Source organism: Cajanus cajan, chromosome 5 (assembly GCF_000230855.2).
Source record: "Cajanus cajan strain Asha chromosome 5, NIPB_CcT2T_4, whole genome shotgun sequence".
NCBI lineage: Eukaryota > Viridiplantae > Streptophyta > Magnoliopsida > Fabales > Fabaceae > Cajanus > Cajanus cajan.
In genome coordinates, this window is record NC_138521.1 from 4,849,800 (window position 1) to 4,875,938 (window position 26,139).

The 26,139-nt window shown below is 29.9% G+C and overlaps 3 protein-coding genes across 4 annotated transcripts; 2 read left to right on the plus strand and 1 right to left on the minus strand.

The window, feature by feature from the left end:
* The first annotated feature begins 1,984 nt into the window (after positions 1-1,984).
* On the plus strand, positions 1,985-5,167 carry LOC109803085 (glycylpeptide N-tetradecanoyltransferase 1). Its single transcript, XM_083074795.1, has 2 exons — positions 1,985-2,128; positions 3,609-5,167. Exon 2 carries the CDS (start codon positions 3,633-3,635, stop codon positions 4,935-4,937), a length of 1,305 nt encoding a protein of 434 aa, XP_082930921.1. The 5' UTR covers positions 1,985-2,128; positions 3,609-3,632; the 3' UTR covers positions 4,938-5,167.
* Positions 5,168-7,004: 1,837 nt separating this feature from the next.
* On the plus strand, positions 7,005-10,419 carry LOC109802879 (glycylpeptide N-tetradecanoyltransferase 1). Of its 2 annotated transcripts, XM_020364288.3 has the most exons (3): positions 7,049-7,153; positions 8,169-8,206; positions 8,763-10,419. In XM_020364288.3, exon 3 carries the CDS (start codon positions 8,787-8,789, stop codon positions 10,089-10,091), a length of 1,305 nt encoding a protein of 434 aa, XP_020219877.1. In that variant the 5' UTR covers positions 7,049-7,153; positions 8,169-8,206; positions 8,763-8,786; the 3' UTR covers positions 10,092-10,419. The 2 variants fall into 2 exon arrangements, with proteins under 2 accessions (XP_020219876.1, XP_020219877.1); XM_020364287.3 differs by lacking the exon at positions 8,169-8,206 and having other exon boundaries at positions 7,005-7,153.
* Positions 10,420-11,792: 1,373 nt separating this feature from the next.
* On the minus strand, positions 11,793-15,432 carry LOC109802183 (Homeodomain-like/winged-helix DNA-binding family protein). The gene is made up of 6 exons (XM_020363424.3): positions 15,212-15,432; positions 14,913-15,118; positions 13,963-14,047; positions 13,442-13,525; positions 12,228-12,516; positions 11,793-12,127 (listed from the first exon to the last, which is right to left on the minus strand). Exons 1-6 carry the CDS (start codon positions 15,359-15,361, stop codon positions 12,096-12,098), a joined length of 846 nt encoding a protein of 281 aa, XP_020219013.1. The 5' UTR covers positions 15,362-15,432; the 3' UTR covers positions 11,793-12,095.
* Between the last annotated feature and the right edge of the window lie 10,707 nt (positions 15,433-26,139).

Below are 26,139 nucleotides of genomic sequence, written 5' to 3' on the forward strand. Positions count from 1 at the left end.
CTAAGCAATTTTTTTTTAACAAGGAGATGTAATTTCTTTTTAACTATATCTGGTTCCTATAAGTTATAAAAATAAAGTATCTTCGGTAGTGATTTTATATCTAAACTAGAAATAAAGTGAATAATGATAGAAGTGATTAAATAAGATTAGCTTGTATATTGTTATTTGATAAATAAATCTTTTATCTTTTATGTTGAAAAGTTTCTTTGGATTACAAGGATATTATAAGATTTAGTATTTTGATGTCATATTATTTTCGGTAAAATATGTTTTTTTTAAGTATATTTGATATTCTCAAAATTTAGTTTTAGTTTATTGAGATTTTTTTATTATTTTAGTTATTCTATTTTGAAGATGTATTATTTTTAGTTCTTAAAGTGATTTTATATTTTATATTTATAATTTATAACAATATATAAAAATAATATTTTACTCATAATCATTTTTTCTCTTTACATAATTTTATCCTTAGTTTTTTTTTAGGAATTGTTTCTCTCACAACAAAGTTTTTGATGAATGATTATTTTTACATTCACTCACTAATCACATAATCTCCATATTTTTTATTTAAATAAAAAGAAAATAACTTCACTTAATATAATACTTTACGTACACAAAATAATAGATAAAGGGAATCACATAATTCTATCATGAGATCACAAAAATTAGTTGATTTACGTACATGCTTTGGCAGAATGGTATGTTTTAACTTTTAACGTCTGTTTTACAACATGTATCACAAACTCTATGCTTTATTCTTCTGCATTCTTCCATGTCATATTGAAGATACTTTATTGGCATGACAATAAATTGGTAAATGCTATATTATGTTATTTGAAGCATCATGTTACAACAAAATATTTTTTATGATCACTAATTAATATTATCAAAATTATATATTTTGTAAAAAATGATAAACTAAATGAAAATTTATAATTTAATGGAAAATAAGATAAAATGGAAAAAAAAAATTAACTGTTGAATTTTAAAACATTATTTAAAGTAACATTTTAAAATATTAAAAATTGAAATATATTTTTGTTAACTTATTTTCATAATTTAATTAAAATAATTTAACTTTAATCCTATTTCTTTTAATCTTCATTAATTTATTTGAAATCTTTTTTTTTTATCATTTTTAATTTAGAAACCATTTTGCATAAATTTTATTCTTTCACTCTTATTATCTAATAAATACATGTGTTATTTTATATTAATCAACTAGCTATTAATTAATTTTAACAAATATTTTTATGGTATGTTTCGATAAATTTCTCTATAAGCACTTTTAAGAGAGAGAAAAAATAAGAAAAAAAAAGTAGATGAACTTGTTAAAATTAGTTTGTGTATAAGTTAATTTTTAGAAGTTCTATCTAATTAATTTCTCCAAAATCCTATTTTCAATTCTTGCATAAGCTAATTTTAGCTTATACAAAAGCTTATTTCAATTTTCTCTCTTAAAATACTTCTGAAAAAATTTATCCAAACAGACCTTTAATTTAATTAACTTATAAGTTTTTAGCTTTTCAATTATTAGCTTATAAGTTTTTAGCTAACTTAAAAAATTTTAATTAACTTATAAAATAATTTTATTAAATATATTTAAGTTCATACAAAATAAGTCAATTTCAATCAAATTAGCTTATAAGTTATTTAAAAATTATACAAACACCTCAAATGTCTTTTGAAATACATTCTTATATTGTGGACCTAGTTTATTAAAAATAAATTGAATGTCATGTAAAGTATGTGAAATCTAGTGCTCGTTGAGATTATGCAGAGTTACTCAAGCTAAGTTATGGGATATTTACTATGTTATTCATCTTATCAAGGAGAAATGCCTTACAGAAGATATTTTTAGGAGATTGAATGTAATCATATTTTAAGAGAGGCTAACCAAGTAACAAATACTATAATTATAATAATATAATCAAAGAATATGACAGAACTTATAGATGGGGCTTTTAATAGTTTGGACGTAGAGAAGCTGATAATGGGCCAAGCCCGTTGAACAGCATTGTGAGTGGCCCACCGTACACAACTCTTTGTTTTCATCGGATCTCACGTAATCTACCTCAGTTTCATCGATTCCATTCCATTGCGTCCAACGTCGTCTTCTTCGTCGCAGGTAAAATCACTGATAACTACTATACTCAAAACCATTTCTAACTTGCTTACATATCAAATGCACTCAATTGTTACTATTGGATCTATGCCTTTCTCTTTTTGAAACTTGTTTGGATATCAGATACACACGATTATTGTTGTGGAAAATCTGATGTACATACATACCCAAACTTTATTGTTTCGTTATGTTTTCTTCTTTTGTGGCCCCAAATAAGTCAACAAAAGGTTGGGTTATTGAATTATAGAAATTTAGAATTGTGTCTTACATGCTTGGATAAACTTCTCTATACGCAATTATAATTGAAGAAAATAAAAAGGGATAATGGATTTGAGTTTTTCCTATATGTTTGTTAAAATCAACTTGTGCATTTCAGTTTTTGGACAAGTTAAACGACAGAGTTTCTATTAAGTTAAGTGCATTATATGAAGAAGTTTATCCAAAGATTAGTTATAGTTTAGTCAAGTGAATTTTGGCCAGGTGTTTTGCCCACTAAGGAAAAGTAGATGAATATCTCTTATAAAATTCGTGCAGCCACCCAGTGCTAAGGAGAACTTTTCTTCTATCAAATCTATTTGTTGGAACTTGGTCATCTTGTCATGCAGACTGCCCTTCTGAAAATGTTTCATATGCTTCATACTTCAAAGCTATTATTTCCCCTAATGAGTTTAGCGTTCAGCTTTCTCTGGATTATAATGGATTTTGTTGTTTAGTGTTGAATCATGGAATTATTAATTATTTTTAATAATGATTATTGGGATTTTATTTATTTATTTTTGCGTGCTGTTAGCATACATAGTTCTATTTGTGATCTGTACTAGATTTCAGTTGCTGTTGTATTTTATCGTCTGAATACCATAGGCTGAAGCTAATTCTGTAATAGTTTCACTGCAGTAGCAGTTCTCCAACTAGAATAGGTCACACTAAAACATGTAAGCATTGGTTCAAAGAATCTTGTATAATGGCTGTGCAAAGTAAATTCATAATATTAATAGCCCATGTTGATTGATATTTGCAGAAGAAATTAGCTGCTTATATGGAATTTCATACCTATTATCAATTAGTGCAACTCAAATCTCATTGAATATGCATTTCATAGCGTGGCAATTTGTTTCACGAAAAAGTTTAAAAATGTATCTCACATTTTAAAAATTACACACAACAATAAATAAAGTTTCTATGAGAACTGAGTTGTATTCTTTGTCCATTTGAAATAAGAATGTGAGATAGCCCATAGATATCTGTATTTCTTTTATTTTGGTCTGCAACAAATCTTGGCTTGTAATTGTATCATAAAGATCAAGTGACTAGCATAACTCTGAATATTTTTGGTTTTACTTGATATAACGTATAAGATGGGTTTCTGCTCATCGATGTGAATAGAAGTAGTCAATAGTTAGCCACAAAATTTTGTGGGGATTAAGAGAAAATTTTGCTTTCTTCTACTAAACTTGTTTACTGAAAAATCTTTATTGTCTTTCAGATTGCACTTTTGAAAGGATTTCAAATGGTTGATAGCAATCCTTCCTCTGGTTCACCTGAAGAAACACAAAATCCCAACCCAGATGGGAATGCACCTGCTGAAAGTGATCTTGCGTTAGATAATTTAGCACAAAAAGTTCAAGAATCTCTCTCTTTGGAAAAAAGACATAAATTTTGGGAAACCCAACCTGTTGGGCAATTCAAGGATATAGGGGACTCGAGTTTGCCAGAAGGCCCTATTGAACTTCCAACTCCTTTATCTGAGGTCAAACAAGAACCATACAACCTTCCTGACCCCTATGAATGGATTACTTGTGACATCAACTCTGAGGTGATGTGTGATGAGGTATACAACCTCCTTGCTCATAATTATGTTGAGGATGATGAGAACATGTTTCGATTTAACTACTCGAAAGAATTTCTGCGCTGGGCTCTGCAACCTCCTGGTTATTTCAGGAGTTGGCATATTGGTGTCCGTGTTAAAAGTTCGAAGAAGTTGGTTGCCTTTATAACAGGTATTCCTGCTAGAATCCGAGTTCGTGACGAGGTTGTTCATATGGCAGAGATCAATTTTCTATGTGTCCATAAGAAACTTCGAACAAAGAGGCTTGCTCCTGTCATGATCAAAGAGGTGACCAGGAGGGTTCACCTGGAAAATATGTGGCAGGCAGCCTACACTGCTGGAGTAATTCTTCCTACACCAATAGCAACTTGTCAATACTGGCACAGATCTTTGAATCCCAAGAAGCTAATTGATGTTGGTTTCTCTCGGCTTGGTGCACGAATGACAATGAGTCGAACCATCAAGCTTTACAAGCTACCAGAATCAACAGTCACCCCAGGGTTTAGAAAGATGGAAATTCATGATGTTCCTGCAGTTACAAGGCTAATTAGGAATTATTTGAGCCATTTTGTTGTTGCACCTGATTTTGATGAAAATGATGTGGAGCATTGGCTTCTGCCAAGGGAGAACGTTATTGATAGTTATCTGGTTGAAAGTCCTGAAACTCACGTGGTCACCGACTTTTGTAGTTTTTACACACTTCCTTCTAGTATCCTTGGCCACCAAAATTATTCAACTTTGAAAGCAGCCTATTCATTTTATAACGTGTCCACAGTCACTCCTTTGCTTCAGCTGATGAATGATGCTCTCATTGTCGCAAAACAGAAGGATTATGATGTTTTCAATGCATTGGATGTCATGCAGAATGAAACCTTCTTGAGGGAACTCAAGTTTGGACCGGGTGATGGGAAACTTCATTATTATCTTTACAACTACCGAATAAGGCATGCATTGAAGCCGTCAGAGCTGGGGCTTGTGCTTCTGTAATCTACATTTTTGAAATTTGTCACTGTATGGATGAATTGGGATTCTTCATGTTTTTCGGTAGACATTGTATGGTTGCAAATTATGTGGTGATCCATGATTAGACATTAAATTTTGCTTTACCTTTTTTAAACAAACAAGTTTTCAAAAGTCCTTGGGAGGCAATTCTGGACCGTCATTGATGTCACAAACTTGTGGAACTAAAGGATTGCCAATTCCTGTTTGAAATTTTATTGATGCTGACAATGGTGATATCTTTTTAGTTTATAAGGGTTTGGTTGGAGGGTAATGGAGGGGAGGGTGATTATAATTTTTTCTTATTTGATTTAATTTTTAGGAGGGGAATGGAGGGGAGTAAAATCTCTCCTCATCTAATTTTAGCTCTCCTCTCCAATTATGAAAGATTTGAAACAAAGTGGAGGAGTTTTAAAATATTTTTAGTGTAATATTCATAATGTTTTTATTTATTTTATTATATTTAAACTTTTAAGGATATAAAAATAAATTAGTTTTTAAAATCTCTCTTATCTATGTAAACTTATGTCAAAGAGTTATCTTTTCGTTTCTTCCATACTTTTAGCTAAACAAAATTTTCAATCTTCTACTCGACAAAGTCTAGGGTGGTTTAATATAATATGTGGCTTATGATGGTCAAAATAATAAGTACCAATAGATTTGACTTAATAATAAGTTGTTAGATTGTTGAGATGAATAGTATTACCTTTTCTACCAATATTTTTTATTTTTTATTTTTTTAGAATATAAAATGTCATTTATATATTTATCTCTTATGATTTTAGGGTAATGTTTATTTAGTGAAATGTATGACAAAGTCCATAATTATTTCCTTATAATAGTCACCTATTCTAAGCCAACCCAACAAAAACACTCAAATTGAGTTTAAACCCCACCCACATGATTGCAACCCCAAAATTGTTGAATTTAAATTCACTGCACTAATGGAAGAGTTATCTAAGAATAGAAATGAGAACAACCTAGAACACAATCATACTGGTAGTGAAGTTTTGGAACAACATAATGGGAAAGTTAGGTTGTTCCACATGAAAATTGGTTGATTGGCCCATATAATAAACTATATTTTTGAATCGACGGGGTAAACACTAAAATATAAAATTAAAAAGTAGAAAGATTGAAAGAATTTATTGTCCAAACTCTCACACTCACCATGGAAATTAGAAAACCTAATCCTTCCACAATGTGCTCCTGGACCTCGCTCACCATCTCTAAATCTTAGAATTAGTGGAAGTTTTTGCCTCCTTGCTCCCTATCATTTTGCCCTTTGTTAGGTTGGGTAGTGGCTACCTCCTTATCCGTGGCTACCTCCATGTTAATCCCAACAATTAGATCCTTTGAAACATTCAACCACGCGCTAATAAGTAGTCTATCTTCATCCATTGTAAACCATTGTTTCAAATTCATACAACCACTTATGCTTATATTTTAATGGTTTGCAACATTATCTAGGTTGATTTGTGAAGAAAAAAAGAAGGAATTAAAGACTCTGATATTGATTCAACTAGTGTTTACACTTGTTGATTAGAGGAATTCCCACCATTACTTATTGTTGAAGTAATACCAAACATGACAAGAGTAGTTGTTGGGATCAAAAAATTCATTCCACTTTGTTTTGACATTACATATGGACTCCTAAGAATGACAAAAATACCTGTATCCACGGGTATTCATAGATAAAATCCATCACGGATAATAATTGAATAATTTAAATGGATACTTACAGATAATGAGTATATGTATTTTTAATTTTCCATGTAAGACAGAATTTGAAGCTAAAACATGCAAATTTTACTTCCCACTTTAACAAATTAGGTGACATATTCCTCCAAAAAATTCTAAATCAAAGAAAAAGAAAAAAGAAAAACATGAACAGTAAACTACAGTAACTCTTAAAACTCTCAATTGTAAGTTGTATTTAATAATAATAATAATAATAATTAATAATCTCCGAATATGACGAAGCTTACAGATTGGGCCTTTCATTAGTTTCGACATAGGCCCGTCAAGGGAGGTGATAATGGGCCGAACCCGTTCGACAGCATTATGAGTGGCCCACCGTACAAACCCCTTACCCCTTTGTTTGTGAGAAATCGGTTCTCACGAAATCGCCCTTAGTTTCATCGATTCCATTCCATTTGCGTTCTTCATCATCATCATCATCATCTTCTTCTTCTTCTTCGCAGGTAAAATCACTGATAACTACTCTACTCAAAACCCTTTTTGTTCGAAATTTGCTTACATATCAGATGCACTTAATTGCTACTATTGGATCTGTGCCTTTCTCTTTTTGAAACTTGCTTAGATATCAGATGCACACGATTATTACTGTTCAAAGTTGCTTCGATATCAGATGTGCATACATACTCAAACTTTATTTTTCTTAACACGCTCTCTTGTTTTATGCCCCCATAGAAGTGAATGAGGTTGGGTTATTGAATCATAGAAATTTAGAGTTGTGTATTACAAATTGTTGGAGAATCTTATCTGGAAGTGCTTATAGGAGAGGTAAAATAAGAAGGGATAATGAATTTGACTCTTTTTCCATGAGCTTAAAATCAACTTATACATTTCAGTAATTGGAGAAGTTAAATGATAGTTTCTATAAGGTTAAGTGCATAAGTCAACTTTAAATTACGAAGAAGCTTATCCCAACAGACCCTAACTATAGCTTAGTCAGGTAAATTCACTTGGTGTTTTGCGCCGTAGAAAAGTAGATGAATATCTCTTCCAAATATTTTGCAGCCTCCCAGTGCTAAGGAGAACTTTTCTTTCTTCTATCAAATCTATTTGTTCGAACATCGTCATCGTGTCATTCAGACTACCCTTCTAAAAATGTTTCAGATGGTTCATACTTCAAAGCTATTATTTCCTCTAGATCACCTGAAGAAACCCAAAATTCCTAACCCAGATGGAAATGCACCTTCTGATCTATGTTTCCCCTAATGGGTTTAGCCTTCACCTTTCTTTGTATTATAATGGATCTTGTTGTTTAGTGTTGACTGGTGAATGTTGGAATTAATAATTCTTTTAATAATGATTATAGGAAATTTTACTTTTTATTTTTTATTTTTGCATCCTGTTATCATTCATTCTTCTGTTTGTCATCTGTGTGGGATTTCACTTGCTGAAAATCAAGTTCACTATTTTAACCTCTGAATACCAAAGGCTGAAGCTAATTCTGTATTGGTTCCACTGCAGTAGTAGTTCTCCAACTAGAATAGCTCACTCTAAAACATGTAAGCATTGCTTCAAAGTATCTTCTGCTGTGCAAAGTAAATTCATAATAGCCCATGTTGATCATTATTTGCAGAAAAAATTATTAACCAGTTATATGGAATTCAATACCTATCATTATCAATTAGTGCAACTCCAATCCCATCAAATATGCATTTCATAGATTTGCAATTTGTTCTGCCGAAAAAGTTACAAAATGTATCTCACATTTTAAAAAGTAATTACAGGCTTACAGCAATAACCAAAGTTTCTATAAGAACTAAGTTACATGTTTAGTCCATTCGAAATAAGAATGTGAGATAGCCCATAGATATTTTTATTTCTTTTATTTTGGCCTGTAATGAATCTTGGCTTGTAATTGTATCATAAAGATCAAGTGGCTAGTATAACTATGAATATTTTTGGTTTTACATGAGATAACGTATAAGATGGGTTTCTTCTCATTGATGTGAATAGAAGTAGTCAATAGTTGGCCACAAAATTCTGTGGGTATTAAGAGAAAATTTTGCTTTCTTCTACTAAATTTGTTTACCGAAAAATCTTTATTTCTTCTTTCAGACTGCTCGTTTGAAAGGATTTCAAATGGTTGATAGCAATCCTTCCTCTGGTTCACCTGAAGAAACACAAAATCCCAACCCAGATGGGAATGCACCTGCTGAAAGTGATCTTGCATTAGATAATTTAGCACAAAAAGTTCAAGAATCTCTCTCTTTGGAAAAAAGACATAAATTTTGGGAAACCCAACCTGTTGGGCAATTCAAGGATATAGGGGACTCGAGTTTGCCAGAAGGCCCTATTGAACTTCCAACTCCTTTATCTGAGGTCAAACAAGAACCATACAACCTTCCTGACCCCTATGAATGGATTACTTGTGACATCAACTCTGAGGTGATGTGTGATGAGGTATACAACCTCCTTGCTCATAATTATGTTGAGGATGATGAGAACATGTTTCGATTTAACTACTCAAAGGAATTTCTGCGCTGGGCTCTGCAACCTCCTGGTTATTTCAGGAGTTGGCATATTGGTGTCCGTGTTAAAAGTTCGAAGAAGTTGGTTGCCTTTATAACAGGTATTCCTGCTAGAATCCGAGTTCGTGACGAGGTTGTTCATATGGCAGAGATCAATTTTCTATGTGTCCATAAGAAACTTCGAACAAAGAGGCTTGCTCCTGTCATGATCAAAGAGGTGACCAGGAGGGTTCACCTGGAAAATATGTGGCAGGCAGCCTACACTGCTGGAGTAATTCTTCCTACACCAATAGCAACTTGTCAATACTGGCACAGATCTTTGAATCCTAAGAAGCTAATTGATGTTGGTTTCTCTCGGCTTGGTGCACGAATGACAATGAGTCGAACCATCAAGCTTTACAAGCTACCAGAATCAACAGTCACCCCAGGGTTTAGAAAGATGGAAATTCATGATGTTCCGGCGGTTACAAGGCTAATTAGGAATTATTTGAGCCATTTTGTTGTTGCACCTGATTTTGATGAAAATGATGTGGAGCATTGGCTTCTGCCAAGGGAGAACGTTATTGATAGTTATCTGGTTGAAAGTCCTGAAACTCACGTGGTCACCGACTTTTGTAGTTTTTACACACTTCCTTCTAGTATCCTTGGCCACCAAAATTATTCAACTTTGAAAGCAGCCTATTCATTTTATAACGTGTCCACAGTCACTCCTTTGCTTCAGCTGATGAATGATGCTCTCATTGTCGCAAAACAGAAGGATTATGATGTTTTCAATGCATTGGATGTCATGCAGAATGAAACCTTCTTGAGGGAACTCAAGTTTGGACCGGGTGATGGGAAACTTCATTATTATCTTTACAACTACCGAATAAGGCATGCATTGAAGCCGTCAGAGCTGGGGCTTGTGCTTCTGTAATCTTAAGTTTGGAAATTTGTCATCATATGGATGAACTGAGATTCATAATGATTTTTCTGTAGACATTGTATGGTTGCAAATCATGCGGTGATCCATGATTAGACCCTAAATTTTGCTTTACCTTTTTGGAGCAAACAAGTTTTCAGAAGTCCTTGGGAGGCAATTCTGGGGTGTTTATGATGATAAACTTAAAAGAACTTGAGGATTGCCAATTTCTGTTTGATATTTTATTGATGCTGACGATGGTCATGTCTTGTTAGTTTTAAATGTTTCTGAATTCTAAAACATTATTTTCTGCAAAGCATGTGATTGTGTTTCTGGACTTGAATACTGCATTTTAGCCTTATTGTCAAAATTAAGATGTTCATCAGAACATGCATTTGAACAGTGTCATTGCAAATCTTCCGCCGCATGCATTCTCTGAAAGCGTCCTTCCTTCTCAGTGCATTCTTTTCTATCTTGGACCCAGCAAGAAATTTGAGCATGTCACCCATACGGTTTGCCAAAGTTGTAGCATTCCTCTTTCCTCATTATATATATATATATATATATTAGTATTTGTACGTTTCCACATATAAAATTATCACAACTCTCTTCTTGTTAATGATTAGTAATTATATGAACATTAAAATTGAACTAATTAATTTATCAAACTATCCTAACGTTTGCGCTGATATCTTCTTAAAAATGGGATCCGCTCAACAGAAATATTTGCAGATCTTTTGGAAGCTCCTAATGTTTGCCTGGCACTACATGCGGATGCTGTAGGTACTTATTTCCTGTCTGTAGTTTCTCTGTTTGTTTTTGTTATCTTCAATTACTATAAATTAATGTATAAATAAATACTTGTGAATGCAAACTATATTATAATTAAAATTCCTAATACATGAATATTTTTGTTCATATAAATTATATTATAGACTTGTAATAAAATAAATCATATTTTAGTATAAAATTATTTTTTATGAATAATATTAAAATTTAAATTAAAAATAAAGGTGAAAAGAATAAATTAAAAGATGTATCGAATCAAGAATTTTAGTGAAAAGCACTTGTTTAAGAACTCAAACGCCATCGAATAGAACTCATAAATGTATAAATACTTATACAAACTATAACTAAAATTCATAATAAATGAATATTCTGTTCATAATAATAATATTTGAGACTTATGATAAAATAAAATGTATTGTAGTACAAAATTATTTTTAATTATTAATAATTTTAAATAAATATTAAAATTTAATTTAAAAATAAAGAAAATAATAAATTAAAAGGATATGAAATTAATAAAAAAAATTTTGTTAAAAACACTTGTTTAAGGAAAACTCTTTAAGACATTCTTGTTAAATAATATTCTTCAAAAACACTTTCATCTAAGATAATCATTCTATTTTATATAAATAAAAAGGATGGTAAAGCTTGATATAAAATGGTATTTTATGAAGCCGATATAATTAGGTTGAGTATTTCATTTAGCACTTGCCTCAATTATATTCTCAATTATACGATAAAAACTGATCTTCAATTTTAATATTTAAAACTACAAACATAATATGAACATTAAATTGAAAATATCGATAGTCACATCCAATCAAGATATAAGAAACACATTGATGATTCTATATTTCACCTATAACATCACCTTTACTTATCTTAGGATGAAATTTCACTTTTATAGGATCATATTGTAGACTTGAGTGAAGAAACATGAATGGTTTATATCACATTGCCAGAAAAACACAAATGAACTTCTATTGCTGCCACCATGGATCCAAAATCTGGACAGATTCGGAGGACTAGTACTATTACTAGAGAGAATAGAGAAGATATGTACGGCCTATTAACATGACTCTCCATGCAGATTTAAGAAATAAAAATGTCAAGGGATCTGATAAAATACACCGAAAAAATGTTAAAATAGTATTTCATCGGATAAACAAAATTTTACATTTAGAGACCAACATCTGGACGAATCTATTTATAAATCTTACGTTGACCATCTTAAACCAAGAGGATGATTTGACCACGCGAACCTGCATGAATAGACCCACAAAATCAATGGTCATTATAAATAATCAGTAGGATTGAAAAATTCACAAACAAGAGGCAGGAAGGATCCTTTATCTTTAGTACATTGTTCATATATATCTTTTGCTAGCTGTAACATGGAATCACAATCTTCAACCAGCAATGATATTTTTTCTGCCTCCTTCACTGCTTCCGCCGCCAGATATGATTTACTTTCAGCATCAGCAACTCTGTAGGCTGCAGTATCCGCAGCTTCCTTTATCGACTCATTAGATGCCATTAAGACAGAAGCTGGGGACTGCCGTTGTGGTGGTGGCCGGACATCCTTTGGCTTTGGTGCAGGTGATTTTGTCCCCACGGAGGAGTCCTTTTTTATCTTGTAACAATTATGTACCTGTAGATCAAAGAGTAGAGAATGAAAACAAGCTTCAAGATCATTCAACTTAAATGTGAAATTTCTGCTCATATGCCAGGTGTGCAAAGTCTAGGAAAGAAGGTTGGGGTAAAGCCCATGGGAAGCAAAGGAACAGCAAGAGTCCCAAAAATGGAAGCCCATAAACATAGTACAACATGGGTACGATATGCATATAAAAGGATAAATGTACAAAGATATATTTACATTACTAATTGTTTGTTAATACATAACAGGACATATTCAACACCTATCATGTCAGATGTGTTAAATGTGTTAAACAGTGATAAAAAATAAGAGAGCAATGCATAGCCACTAAGAATATCGCCCAAGATCCTTACAGAAACATGTGACAGGACCCCTATCCTATTTCAAAGAAATTGTTTGGAAAGAATACGCATAAAACAAGAATTTCAAACAGAATTGAATAGAATGGATTTCTGGGTTGATGTGCAACCCATTCTAGTGGAAAATGATGCTTACAGCCTTACACACAAAAACATGGACACATGGTGGTAAACTTGTAGTGGAAATTGGAAAACACCATGGTCAATTGACAAAGCCATGGTTGAGTTTTGACACCAGATTGCCAAAAAATAAACCACCCTCTTACTTGGACCTATAAGTCTCCTAATCAACCAAGTAACATGTTCACTTATCTCCCACTCAAACCAAAAAATGTTAGTCATATCATTCCAATCTTTTCAGGATTTCCGGTTGGATTCTTGAATACAGGTACGCAATAAAGAGCAATGATATACTAACAAGTTTGAACAAGGTTGTTTCCAAGATTTGAAACATTAACCTTAAGGTCACAAGGCAAGAACCTCATCATTGAGCCAAAGCTCACCCTCAATTATAATATAAAAATACATATGTAAAATCAAGATATAGAGGACTAAATTACCTTTTCAAGTTTTCCTTGATCAACAAGCCTCCTCAACCTTGTACTTAATGCCCTTCTAAAATTTTGAGGAACTTGATGTTTTTGCTGCAGTATTACATGTGGTAGGTGTCACTTCTAAAATTATAAAATAAAATAAAAATAATAGAAAATATTTGATATTAAGAACAATATGCGCAATAGACACTCCATATTAAATTAATTTCCAATTCCCCATTCTACCCCACAAATCAATAAATGGTACAAGGCTTCAACATATTACTTCTAAAAGACCATAATGGAAAAATTATTATCTCCAAGAAAAAAATACTAAGAGAGACTTGGAGTCGAAGAACTGATATTAAATACCCAATGTAAAGAAAAAATACAAAAAAAAAAAAAAATATATTTTCATTCTAGATTTTATATATTAAATCCTTGTTATATAATCTCATAAACAAGTATTGTAACCACTTTACAAAATACATAATAATATCATTGACAAATATTATTGAAACATAATGGAATAAAGATCTTCATCTGACCTCAATGAAACTAACAATAGCATTTAGATCGGATCCATTACTATCTTTTAATGCTGACAGAGCTTCAAAAATCATTGGAATATACCTGGTAAAACAAGTACCGGCAACCTCTCATAATATGATCTTAATTGATAAAACAAATAGTTTGTCACATTAAAATGCTGCATCAAATTAATACAAAATAACTAATGGCTGCCAACTAAAAATGCTGAAATGTAAACCATAACTAATAAATAGTTCTGCAGCATCACCTTTTACAGTATCAAAAAATAAAATCCATATGTGAATAACAGGGATTGAATAACCTTGTATCATTAAATGTCATTATACATTTTACTCTTCCGTTTAAACAAGATATACTTCTATCTAGAAGAAAGGGAAATCCAAAAAAACTCTAAATTAGTTATCTTCATTTATGATGAACAGAACTCCAAAACTTTTGACACAATCAATAACGGTATTTGGATCAATCTGCAAGAGCCAAAAGTTTCATTAAACCTCATAAAATCTTCGAAACTTTTATATCTTACATCACACCTCACGCACACAGTTGTCATCATCTGAAATCTCTCACGTGAAGTTTTACCTAGATTCTATAGGGTGAAAGACACCGTCAAAAACTTCATTCTGTATTATTTAAATCCTCTGTCTTGTTTTCAATGAAACTTTGAGATTTCACTAAACAAAAATATCACATGAAATATACAAATCTGTGATCATCGTCCACAAAGTGAAAAGAATCAACAACTAGTAATTATCAACCTATGAGCTAAAGCACGGGCTGTCAAAAGAACTACAATTTCTTCTCTCTCTCTCTCTTTTTTTTTTTTTTTTAATTTTATTTGGGCTAATGAATGTGAACAACAGTAACAACAACATTGCAAATACAGCATCAAAATTCTGTTGATCAGAGTAAATTGACAAAGGAAAAATAGACAGCATTTTCATACCTTGGAGAATTTTTGGTATCCTGCTCATTTTGAGAAGGATCAGGGACAGCAGCATCAGACGCTGCGTTTAGAGGAGCAGGAGCAGCAGTTTGAAGAGTGGTGGTGGCGGTTGTAGAAGGAGCAGGAAGTGCTTTGAGCTTGGGAACCCTAGATTTATCTTTGGAGCCTTGAGAACCGTTACTGACACTCAAATTTCGCCATTTATCCTGAAGATATAATTTTTTTTTAGAAAAACCCTAACTCAAACCCTAACCCTAACCCTAATCTAAGAAAGAAAGAAGAAGTTGGTGATTGGGTACCTTGAGGTCGATGTTGGATCGAGAAGTGAGGAAAGGGGCGAATTGGGGATCTTTGAGAATGTTCTTCCACTTTCCAGGGCCATGCTTTTCCACTCCTGCGATAAGCGCGTCTTCTTCATCTTGCGTCCACTTCTGCTTCTGATTTCCCATTTACATTCGATTCTGCTTCTTGATTTTCAGTTTCAGAGACACTCACTGTTCTCACTCAGTTTAATCATTCCCTTCTATATATACGTTTTAATAAATTATGATTTATTGTATTATCATATCAATTGCCCATTGGTTAAGATTACTTGTGCTTCCATTTAATTAGATTAGATGACTTTTATAATAATAATTTCAAAAATAATATTATTAATAATTTATTATAAATTAATAATATAAAATTGTTTACACAATGAACATAAAAAAAATATAGGCTATGCACAATTTTCCACTACTATCCTGGTTCAGTTTGTTTAAAAATAAATAAGATTTGTATCTTCAAAAGATCATAAGATTATTTAAAAAAAAATTATTTAGACAAATATATTTAAAAAGTAAAAATATACTTTTATTTATTTTATTTAAAAAAAACACTTTTTTAAGGAAAATAACATATCCTATACATAATAAACTCATTTATTTTTATGATAACAACAAATCCTTATTGGTATTTTATAATAATAATAATTTATGATAAACTCATTTATAATAATAATTTACATTTCTGCTAATATCATTATCTACTCTTTTACAAATATATCTTTATTGGTATTTTAATTTTTTATTAGAAATTTTTTTCTTTAAATATTAAATTTTATAATATGATCTCATTCATATCATAAAATCACAAATATATTTATTTATCTATCTATTTATTCATATATATATATATATAATCTGTTAATGACAAAAAAAAAATCTATAAAAAAAATAAACTTTTAATTATTCATTTGGCCTTTAATTTTAATCTTAGAATTAAAAGTCATCTATTTTAGTTCTTTTCTGTCTCCGTCATTAAAAAAGAACCAACGTGTGTTTATGATTTATATTTTAGTATCAATTAATATTTACACTAATTTTACATTCTGATTTTTATATTTTACAATTTTTATATTTTAGTCTTTACATGTAAAAATCATCCGTTTAATTCATAGGCGAGCATTTTATAATTTTATTTTAATCTCTATCAATACTTTATCTCCTCCCTGGTTTTATTTGCCCCTCTCTATTTTACACTTCGAATTTCAATTTTCTCCCGTCTCATTTCCCCTCTCTATTTTACACTTCCAATTTCAATTTTGTAGTAGGGATAGATAAGAGTTACATGACACGAGAAAATAATTAAAACAAAAAACAAATGTTCATATAACATTGATACAAATAATAAGATTAAAATAATTAAAATAGTGTAATAAGGATTTAATAAATTATATAGCCAACTCTTTTATGTATCATAATTAAAACAGGATAACTTTTTTACTTATAACTGTATCAAATAAAATTAAATTAGCTCAGATAAAAGAAAAAATTATTTGATAAAATTAAAATCTCGGTGAAGAGTGATCTTATCAATCATAACTTGTTTGATAAGAATTTTGATCTTAATTATAAATAATAAATTTGAATTTTTTAATTATTTATAAACAAAAATCATTTATTTTTAAAACTAATCAAAGGTAATAAAAAAAATTTATAATAAATTTAATAACCATATTAATTATTTTTCTTGAATCATATATCACTTATAATTTAGAAGAAAAAAAATAGTATTAATAGAGACAACAGAGATCTTGTGATCACCAGGCAGACATTGGGTTCCAAATCTTGATATTAGAGTGCTGAAAGTATCAATGAATGGGGGAGACAGTCCGATGAATCATTTCAATGTTTAGGGTTTTTAGGGAAGTGAGAAAAATCATACACATGATAACATCCTTAACAGTGAATAAATTTACCTGAAAGACGTAATAACTTGCACTCATGTTGCAAAAATACTAATATATAATTCATAATTTTAAAAACTGTATATGCTTGATATAATTAAAAGTGTCATTAGCAGAATTTATATCAATAGCTGACAAGTTGGTGATGGCAGGAGTCATTTACAACCGCATAGTAGTCACCTTCTGCAGGAAGGTAGACATCACTAACAGGACCAAAATTATCACCCCCAGGATGTGGCCTACTTAGCTCAATAGCCAATAGCTTTAAACTTCCATTATCTTGCAACAAAATGATTGTTCTAGTACCATAGGCCTTTGTCTCAGTTTCTTTTATTCGCCTCAAATATGAAAAGATTGTGTCATGGTGGTCTAGTATAAACAATTTGTGGTTTTCCATAGCCTATGCAACTGAAATTACTTTAGTCTTTGTGATTCATTTCAACCATACCAAAACAAATTGATATTACAATAAAGTAAAATTAGAATTCTTAGAAGTAATGTTATGAAATACAATTATTTCAGAAGAGTATTTTTGTATTTTGTAAATGTACCTTGAATTACTTTTGGTGGTGGAAACTTAAGAGTTTGTTTCCCATCAGTTCTGATGAGTTCCTTGAACAATGATATAGTGCTAATTAAGCTTGCTAAGTGCATCAGTAGGCAACTTAATTCCTCCTTCATAGAGTTCAGGCAGACATGCTGAATTGTAAGTGCAGATTATAACTGAGGTATCACATTTTGAGCGACAAATTTGAGTATATAGACAAAGAAATCTGATGACTTCAAGTGACCAAGGAAAATAATGGGAGTGATTTTGTACTTTTTAGCATGAGTTACAATCAAAGTGGATGGTTCCTTGGTTAGGAACGTCTTCAAGAGTCAAATTGACAAGGAAGAATTCAACTTGCATGAAATTCTCGATGTAGAATGCCCCAGGAATTCCCATGTCACTGTCTCATTCAAAGTGAAGATCAAAGGCAGACTGCCCATCTCACAAGGTTGGAATGGAAGTAACAATGTTTGCTTTCTCACCTTTCCTTTTCCAGATGCTACGGAAGTTTCATGCCTTAATGTCTCAATTATTCAAGTTGTACAATTATATAGTAATGATATTAGATTGTTAATTAATATCACTTAGCATGTGTTTGTGTTTGGATATACATCAATTAGTTACTTTTGATAAGAAATTTACCTTCAAGATGAGAAATTTGAATGACTTCATAAAATTATTTTTAGAATGTTATTTTTTAAATAATAAATTAAATATTAAAAATTAACATTTCTAACTTCAAACTTTTGAAAAAGTGAAAAATTTTGTTCATCAAATGCCTCTTCAAGATGGAGTAGATAACTACTGTTTGTTATTTATTTTTCCATACATTTTTTGTTTTATTCAAACATTTTTAAAAGAAGAAAATTAAAAAAAAAATTATAAACATTTTTGAAGGATATACTTAAGTTAATTAATTTTCAAGTTTTTGGATCCAACTAAGGTCATTATGAAAACATATTATAGGAATGAAACTCTTTTGAAACATTTCATTATTTTGGAGTAGTTAGTCATAGATATCGTTGGTCAATTCAACAATACACATGTCACGTAATTATTTTTTAAAAAAACAAAAATGGTTTGGGAGTAACATGTGGTGCCATATTAATGATTTTAGAGTTGAGTGCGAGATTAACATTGGTGCATCTAACTCTAACGTCACTTCTCTTTCTTAAATTTTGTGCAAGTGACGTTACCAGTTGGATGCCTATTTTTATTTTATTTAATTAAATGATATTGTTGTCTCCCAATGGGGGACTAGTTTATTTATTTATTTGTTAGTGTTATTATCTCTCAATTGGGACTAGTTTTATTCAATTTTTTGTCCTTTTAGAGTCTCGTTGTCGGTGTGCGGGAATTGTTTATATATGTATATATAAAAAAAAAAATTAAATGTCATTGCCCCTAAGTGAGAGAACTTATTTTTTTATCATTAAATTGTGTCGTTGGAACTAGTTTTATTTAAATTTTTTTAGAGTTTCACTATCGATAGTAAGAAGATTATTTATGTAAAAAATAATAATAATAAGTGTTGTTGTTCTCAAGTAGGGGATTATTTTTTTTCTTCTATTTATTAAATGGTGTCATTGTCCCTCAAAAGGAGACTAGTTTTATTTAATTTTTTTTAGAGTCCAACCGTCTCTAATAAGGGGACTCTATTTTTATTTTTTTTTATTTTTTTAAGTGATGATCTCCTCCTTTTTTATATAGCGCTCATTCACAATATTGTAAGAATCTTGTGTATGCTATATATGATTGAGTAGTAAGGGTATGATATATATATATATATATATATATATATATATATATATATATATATATATATATTAAAATTAATTTTGTTTGTTGTTGTTTTTATGTTACAGATACATTACTAGCATATCACAGATTAAATTATGGTTTTTATTTACATTAAAAAAATTTAAACTCTTGAAGTTGTTATATTTAATGGTAAAAAAAATAAATGTATATTAAACACAATATATATAGAGGAATGTTATAATAACACCAGTGTAACTTTTATTAAGTATTATACCGCTCAATAACTTTATATTAAATTTGAATTTTTGTAAATCTAACCGTTAAATTGAAAGTTCTTTACACTTAGATCATATATACAAAATTTTATATTAATCCAAGATGATTTGATACTTTATTCTTATAAAACAAAATTGATGTAATATATTCATTTCAAAATATACTAAAATATGAACACTTTGATTACCTTCAAGTTGTTATTCAATTTTAACAAAATTTGATATACACATATAAAGTGATATGCACTTTCAATCCAACGGTTGGATTTACAAAATTCACATTTAATATAAAGTTATTAAGCGGTGTAATACTTGGTAAAAGTTACACCGGTGTAACTATAATCCCCCTCATATATATATTAGGATATTAAAAAAAACAAAAAGGACTTGCAATAAATTTTGTCTTAGAGATGATCAAGTCATATTATCTGCATAATATCATTTTTTACCTTGAAATATATATGAAGCATTGGAATTGGGTGATGATGATAATGATGTTCAGTGCATGATAGATGCATTTCAGAGCCAAACAATTATGTTAATAATGGAATTATACATCAAAATTGTTGTTGAAGGGAGATCTTCAATTTTGTTACAAAATATGGCACTTTGCACAAATAATGAACAACAATTTCAATGTTCACCAAATATGCAAAGAGATAAAGATGAGGATGGCAAAAATGATGAAGGCTACCATGTTTCTTCATCGTTTCAAAGTGAAGACGGATCAAATGGAGATCATATAGATGATTGCACATCATCTAATGACATTGTTGTTGAACCTATTTTTGTGGTTCCTTTTGACGAAGGTAACATTTCAAATAAAAATGTAGTTGTTCATAAAATTTAAATTTTTTATTATTGTTGTTGGTTGTTACAAGTGGAAGTTAATTTTGGGACAATTTACCTCATTATACAAATAGAAATTGGAGTTACTCATATGTGAAAGAAATTCTCAAGATGGAATAGTCCAATACTTGATCAATTGGTGAAGATTTATATGTTGGTCTTGAGTTTGAAAATAAAGATACTATGAAAAATGTAGTTAAGCAAAATGCAATGGAAATTTCTCAAAGTTTTTATGCAGTTGAATATATATATATATATATATAAAGTGGATTGTTAGATGTTTAAATGCAATTGATGATTATGAATGGTACATGAAGGCAATTAAGTAAAAAATATCAAGCAACTAGAAAGTGACTCAATGGAGTAAATGACATATTTGTTTAAATATATCTTTACCATAAGATTATACAAAGTTAGATTTAGACTTGATATCATCATTCATATAGGGTAAGTTTTTTTTTTCGTAATGTTCATTTTGTATATGAATTACTAATAAATATTGTAATTAAGAATGGTGAACCAAAACCCATCTATCAAGATCAGCCTTATCCAAGAAATGATAACATCATAGACTGGATTCAAATTTTCATACAGAAATGATTGGATTACAAAACAAAAGGTAGTATTTAAAATATTTGGTGATTGGGGAGATTCGTATGCTAATCTATCAAGATGACTTATATACATGAAAGATATTGCTCTTGGGTCTTACTAAGATTTATGTTACCATATTTTTTTGTTAGTAATCATTATGATGTACATTTTCATCACCTTTTTTGGACATTCAGGCCTTGTTGCACATGATGCCTTCAATTACTACAAGTCATTGATAGCACACATTTATATGATAAGTGTAAGGGCACACTGCTAATTGCCACAACACAAGATGGTGATAGCAATGTTCTTCCTCTTGCCCTTGTTGTTGTCGAGGGGTAAACTTTGTTTACGTGATCATGGTTTTTGGCTTATCTGCGTGAACACGTGAGTAATAGATCTGATCTCTAATCAACATTGCAGTGTAAAGTTTGTTATTGATAATGAGGTACTTGGTTGGAGACTTCCTCATGCTTATCACAAGTATTTTGTACGCCATATTGCTAGTAATTTTAACCATCGGTTCAAGGATCACAAACTTAAATAGCAATAGATGAAGTTAGGTATAATATAAATTTTCTTCCATTTTTTTTTACAATTTTTATGATTTTCCATTTAACCTAGTTTGTGAATTTCAGGTTACACTCTATGCAAAAGTATTTTTAATCTAAACTTGGAAAAATTTTGTGAGACAAATCTTGGTGTTCAAAGGTGGATTGCACGGTTATCAAAAGAAAAATGATCTATGGCATACGATGCGAATGAACACAGATATAATCCGAATGTGTGAACAAGATTTTAAAGGAGTGTAAAAATATTTATATTACTACATTAGTGTGATAGACATACACCAAATTCATGGTAGGAAGAAAATGACAATTTTTCTAATTACCTTTATGTTTTAACATCTTGTTTACTGTTGAAGAATATAAAACATGTTTTTTTAAATATACTCATCTCAAACTAAACAAAAAGTGAAATTAATTAATCAATTATTTATCATCCAAATAATAAAAAAGACAAACTTTTGTACTTATTTTTCACTTAACATCAATTTCTTTGTTTTAGTTTACGTCTCCACAAGAGAACTAAAAACAAACAAAAGAGAAAATTCACATACTATCAACAGTGATAACATTAATCAATCAAAGAGTCATTTATCTTTCCAAGAAAGAAGTGTGGTGCCAATAACACCAATGGTACCACCAATGATAATGGAAAGCTCTTCTATCAAATTTATTTTTTACTTTTCATTAAATACTACTTTCCAAATTCGTATATGCCCCACACTACTATAAATAAATCATCTACTATTGTTAAAAAATATGTTTAATGATATTCAAATTCAATAAAAGTTCAAATATACATGTTATTATTAAGACAATTATATTTATATTCTTTTATTCAAATATTTGCAACAATCATTATAAGGTTCATGTTTAATTTAAATTGTTTGTTAAGTTGAATTTAATTTATTAATGATTTGTTAATTAAATTATTTGCGTTGTTGTGTTTTAATTTAATTAATTATTGGTGTCTAGTTTCAATTGAATTTATTTTATTGAGGTAATTAATTTATTGTTGTTGTTTTAAGTGATTTTTGTTCTTTTGGACTTACTTAGTATGAACTAAGTCTTTTGGGCTAGTTTGAGAAAGGAGGGGGTTTGACTGAGTTTTTCTAAGGAGTCAGGAATGGGTTCTCATTCTAAGAGCTCATAACTTATTTTTTGAAGAAGGAACAAAAGAGAGAAAGATCAACTTTTGTCAGAGAGTATCCTTACCTTGACTGAACCTTTCTCCCCCCTTTTCCCTTGCTTGTGAAGCTGACCCTAACTCTTGGAATCCTTAGGCGTTCTTGAAGTTGGTTGTCTTGTTTGGTTGCTAGTTGTGTAGTTATTGAGTGGTTGAGGGTTTCTGAAAGAGAGAGTTTCCATACAGAGTCTTTGGTCTTTTGTGTTTCTAGGCTATTTGAACTTGAGAGAGGTAAGAGAAGTTTACCTATTTTTCTGTGTATTTTGCAAGCTGAAATGGGTCGAAAATATAATATATTGATTGTCAAAATTCTTGTTAGATGCTTGGTTGAGTTAGATGAAGTGGGCTAAATTTTATTGCATTTTTGTTGAGTATGGTTGTGACTTAATGAGTTGGTTGATTTCTGAAAATTTCTTGTGTTCATGTTGTTTTCGTGGTTAGAATCATGTCCTATAATGATGATTATATGAGTTATGTTGGTTTAGAGTGAAGTTTGGAGTTAGTAGATGAGTTAAGTATGGGTTCTGGTGGTTTGGGAAATTCAAAATTTTTTAGTTTCGCGAAGTGCAGACCTTACACCCGCACTGGTCAAAAAAATGTCGCGCTGGATGTGATAAGGTCGAAATCAATTTTCGTGTCCTCATGAAAGTTATAGTCCTGGATGTTAACTTTCAAATGACACTATAATTACCCAAAAAGGAGGTCTAAAACTCAAGTTATGATCTTTTTAGTAAGTAAAAGTCAAGCTATTAGCTTTTACATAAACTGATACAATTTTTAATATTTTCAACATAGTAGATAATGGAATTAGAATTTGAGATCTTCATAAGAGTTGTAGGTAATCTTTTTTATCTTTTATATGAGATAAATATGAGTTTATTTTTTTTGTTGGTAAAACTCTAGTTGTGTTGTGTTATGCAAAAGTGTTGTTATATGTTAGTTAATGATTACATGTTGAAGATGTTATATATTATTTCTCTTATAACATATGGTACTATATGATGTGCTTAGATATTAAATGTTGAAATATAATGAATTGTTAATATTTAAATGATAAATGATAACAAATTGATGATGAGTACTATTGATATTGAGTTGCATATTGTTGATTAATCTGATGAAAGTTGAAAGTTGTAAAGTTGTATGTTGTATAAAGTGGTAAAGTTGTGAATATGTGGTTAAGATACATGTTTAAGTTGAGATACATACATGCTAGAGGCGAATTAAGTTGTTTTAAAAGTTGATTCCCTTTAGGGTCTATGTGGCTTTAGTATGGAACTGGTCGAATCATATTTTAGTTAAATGATTAATCAAGTAAAATGCCAAATTGAAGATTTAGTCTCTAACCTAATATTGGAGGATTATGGTCTTTAAAGAATAGTCGGTGGGCTAATCCCATAGTTGAGTTAGTGTTGCAGGTTAATGTCATGGTAGACCCATATCCAACTGTTCTATCTTGACATAGTACCATACTTCTTAGTTTAAGTGACAAAATCTAATAAATCAATTTATCTCATGTTAGTCATTGTTTCTAGCTTTATGCTAACTATTATTTTATGACCTTTATGTTAGCCATTGTTTTCTAGTTTTATGTCAGTCGTTATAATTTAATACGATCTAATCATTTAAACTGTTCATCTTGTGTTATAGAAGATCTCCATAGTTAATATGCGTTACGACACATTAGATGTGATTATATATTGATATATTGAACATGCCGAGTGATATTAAGCTATTGTTTTTGTTTCTATTTATTTTTATGGATAATTATTATTTATCTTAGTAATAAAGATCTTATTTATATTTTTTTAATTTTTAAATATTATATTAATAAATGTTACATCTCTTAAATATGATCAGAGGTTAAAATTTAATAATTAATAAATATCAATTTAATGGGATAATAAAATTTTCATATTTTTTAAATTAAAATAATTAAATATCTCTATTTTAAAAATAAAATGATCAAAATTATAAATTTATAAAAATAGAGAAACTAAAAACGTAATTTATCATTTTTATTTCTATATTTATTTATGTTCTCGATCTCTCGTAATGCCATTACGTGACTCCCTAAAGAGTAAAAGGCCCATGGTATATACACCTCCTTTTTTATATAAGTACACCTCCTTTTTTAAAAAAAAATTTATAAAATATTATAATTTTTTTTAAAAAAAATTAATTTTACACTTTTAACTTTCAATTTACTACTTTCTTCTTCTTACTCACACACTTTTTTTTTCTCTTTCAATTTTCAAATGCTACCAAAATAGGTGGGATGAAGGAAAAATAAGGGGGTGCATGTAAAAATTGAAAAAAGGAAGAAAGATATATGAAGAAAAAGTACTAAATTAAATATTGTGGATGTAAAATTTAAAAATTTAAAACAAAAAATTAAGAAAATTTTAAAATTTTAATTATTTTTTTAAAGGAGGTGTATTTATAGAAAAAAGGAGGTGTATATATCATGAACCAAAGTAAAAACCACAAATAAGAGAAATAACCTTAAAGCCCAACGTAAGAAATTACGTGCACACAGCACATGTGGCTCGTACATATGAAACTAGATGAGCCCAACTTCATATAATGATCCAAACACCAAATCCAACCGAATTAGTAGTAACCCAAAGCCCAAACCATTAGAAACCCATCAAAAGACATAAAGATTATTTGTGTTCTGTATGAGTGTTGAATTATCTATAACAATATATATTTGCAAACACAATTGTTTAGACATTTTTATCTTTTATTATGGTAACTGTACAACTTTGTATAGGACAATTTAATAATTTATTTTATTAATTTAAATAAAAATTATTATTTACAAAAAGAAATTGCACAAATATTTTGTAACTTCTACACTTTAATCCAAAACAATAATAAGACACAGAATTCCTTTTTATCTTTAGTTTATAGATATAGTTAATATTAATTATTTATGAAATAAAATCAATTACTATTAAATATTAATAATTTTATAACATAATTAATAACTTGTGAAACAAAGTTAACTATTAGATATTTTAACACTCTCGTGAATTATTAATATGCTTATATAAAATTACATTCATTTAATTTTAATCACTTAGATATAAAGGTAATTACTAATCATATTTATAAACATAATTAATCATGTGTAATAGACAATAATTTCATGATACTATTAACTTGTGAGATGAAATTAATTATAACTAGACATTTTAATGACATGATTTAATC

What these genes read in the sequence shown, in the direction of transcription:
- LOC109803085 (XM_083074795.1), top strand. Translation starts at nt 3,633, where the DNA reads ATGGTTGATAGCAATCCTTCCTCTGGTTCACCTGAAGAAACACAAAAT.
- LOC109802183 (XM_020363424.3), bottom strand. Translation starts at nt 15,361, where the DNA reads ATGGGAAATCAGAAGCAGAAGTGGACGCAAGATGAAGAAGACGCGCTT. An exon ending in GATCCAACATCGACCTCAAG is followed by an intron (nt 15,119 to 15,211) that starts GTACCCAATCAC and finishes TTATATCTTCAG; the next exon opens with GATAAATGGCGAAATTTGAG. An exon ending in AAAAGATATATATGAACAAT is followed by an intron (nt 12,128 to 12,227) that starts GTACTAAAGATA and finishes CTATTCATGCAG; the next exon opens with GTTCGCGTGGTCAAATCATC.
- LOC109802879 (XM_020364287.3), top strand. Translation starts at nt 8,787, where the DNA reads ATGGTTGATAGCAATCCTTCCTCTGGTTCACCTGAAGAAACACAAAAT.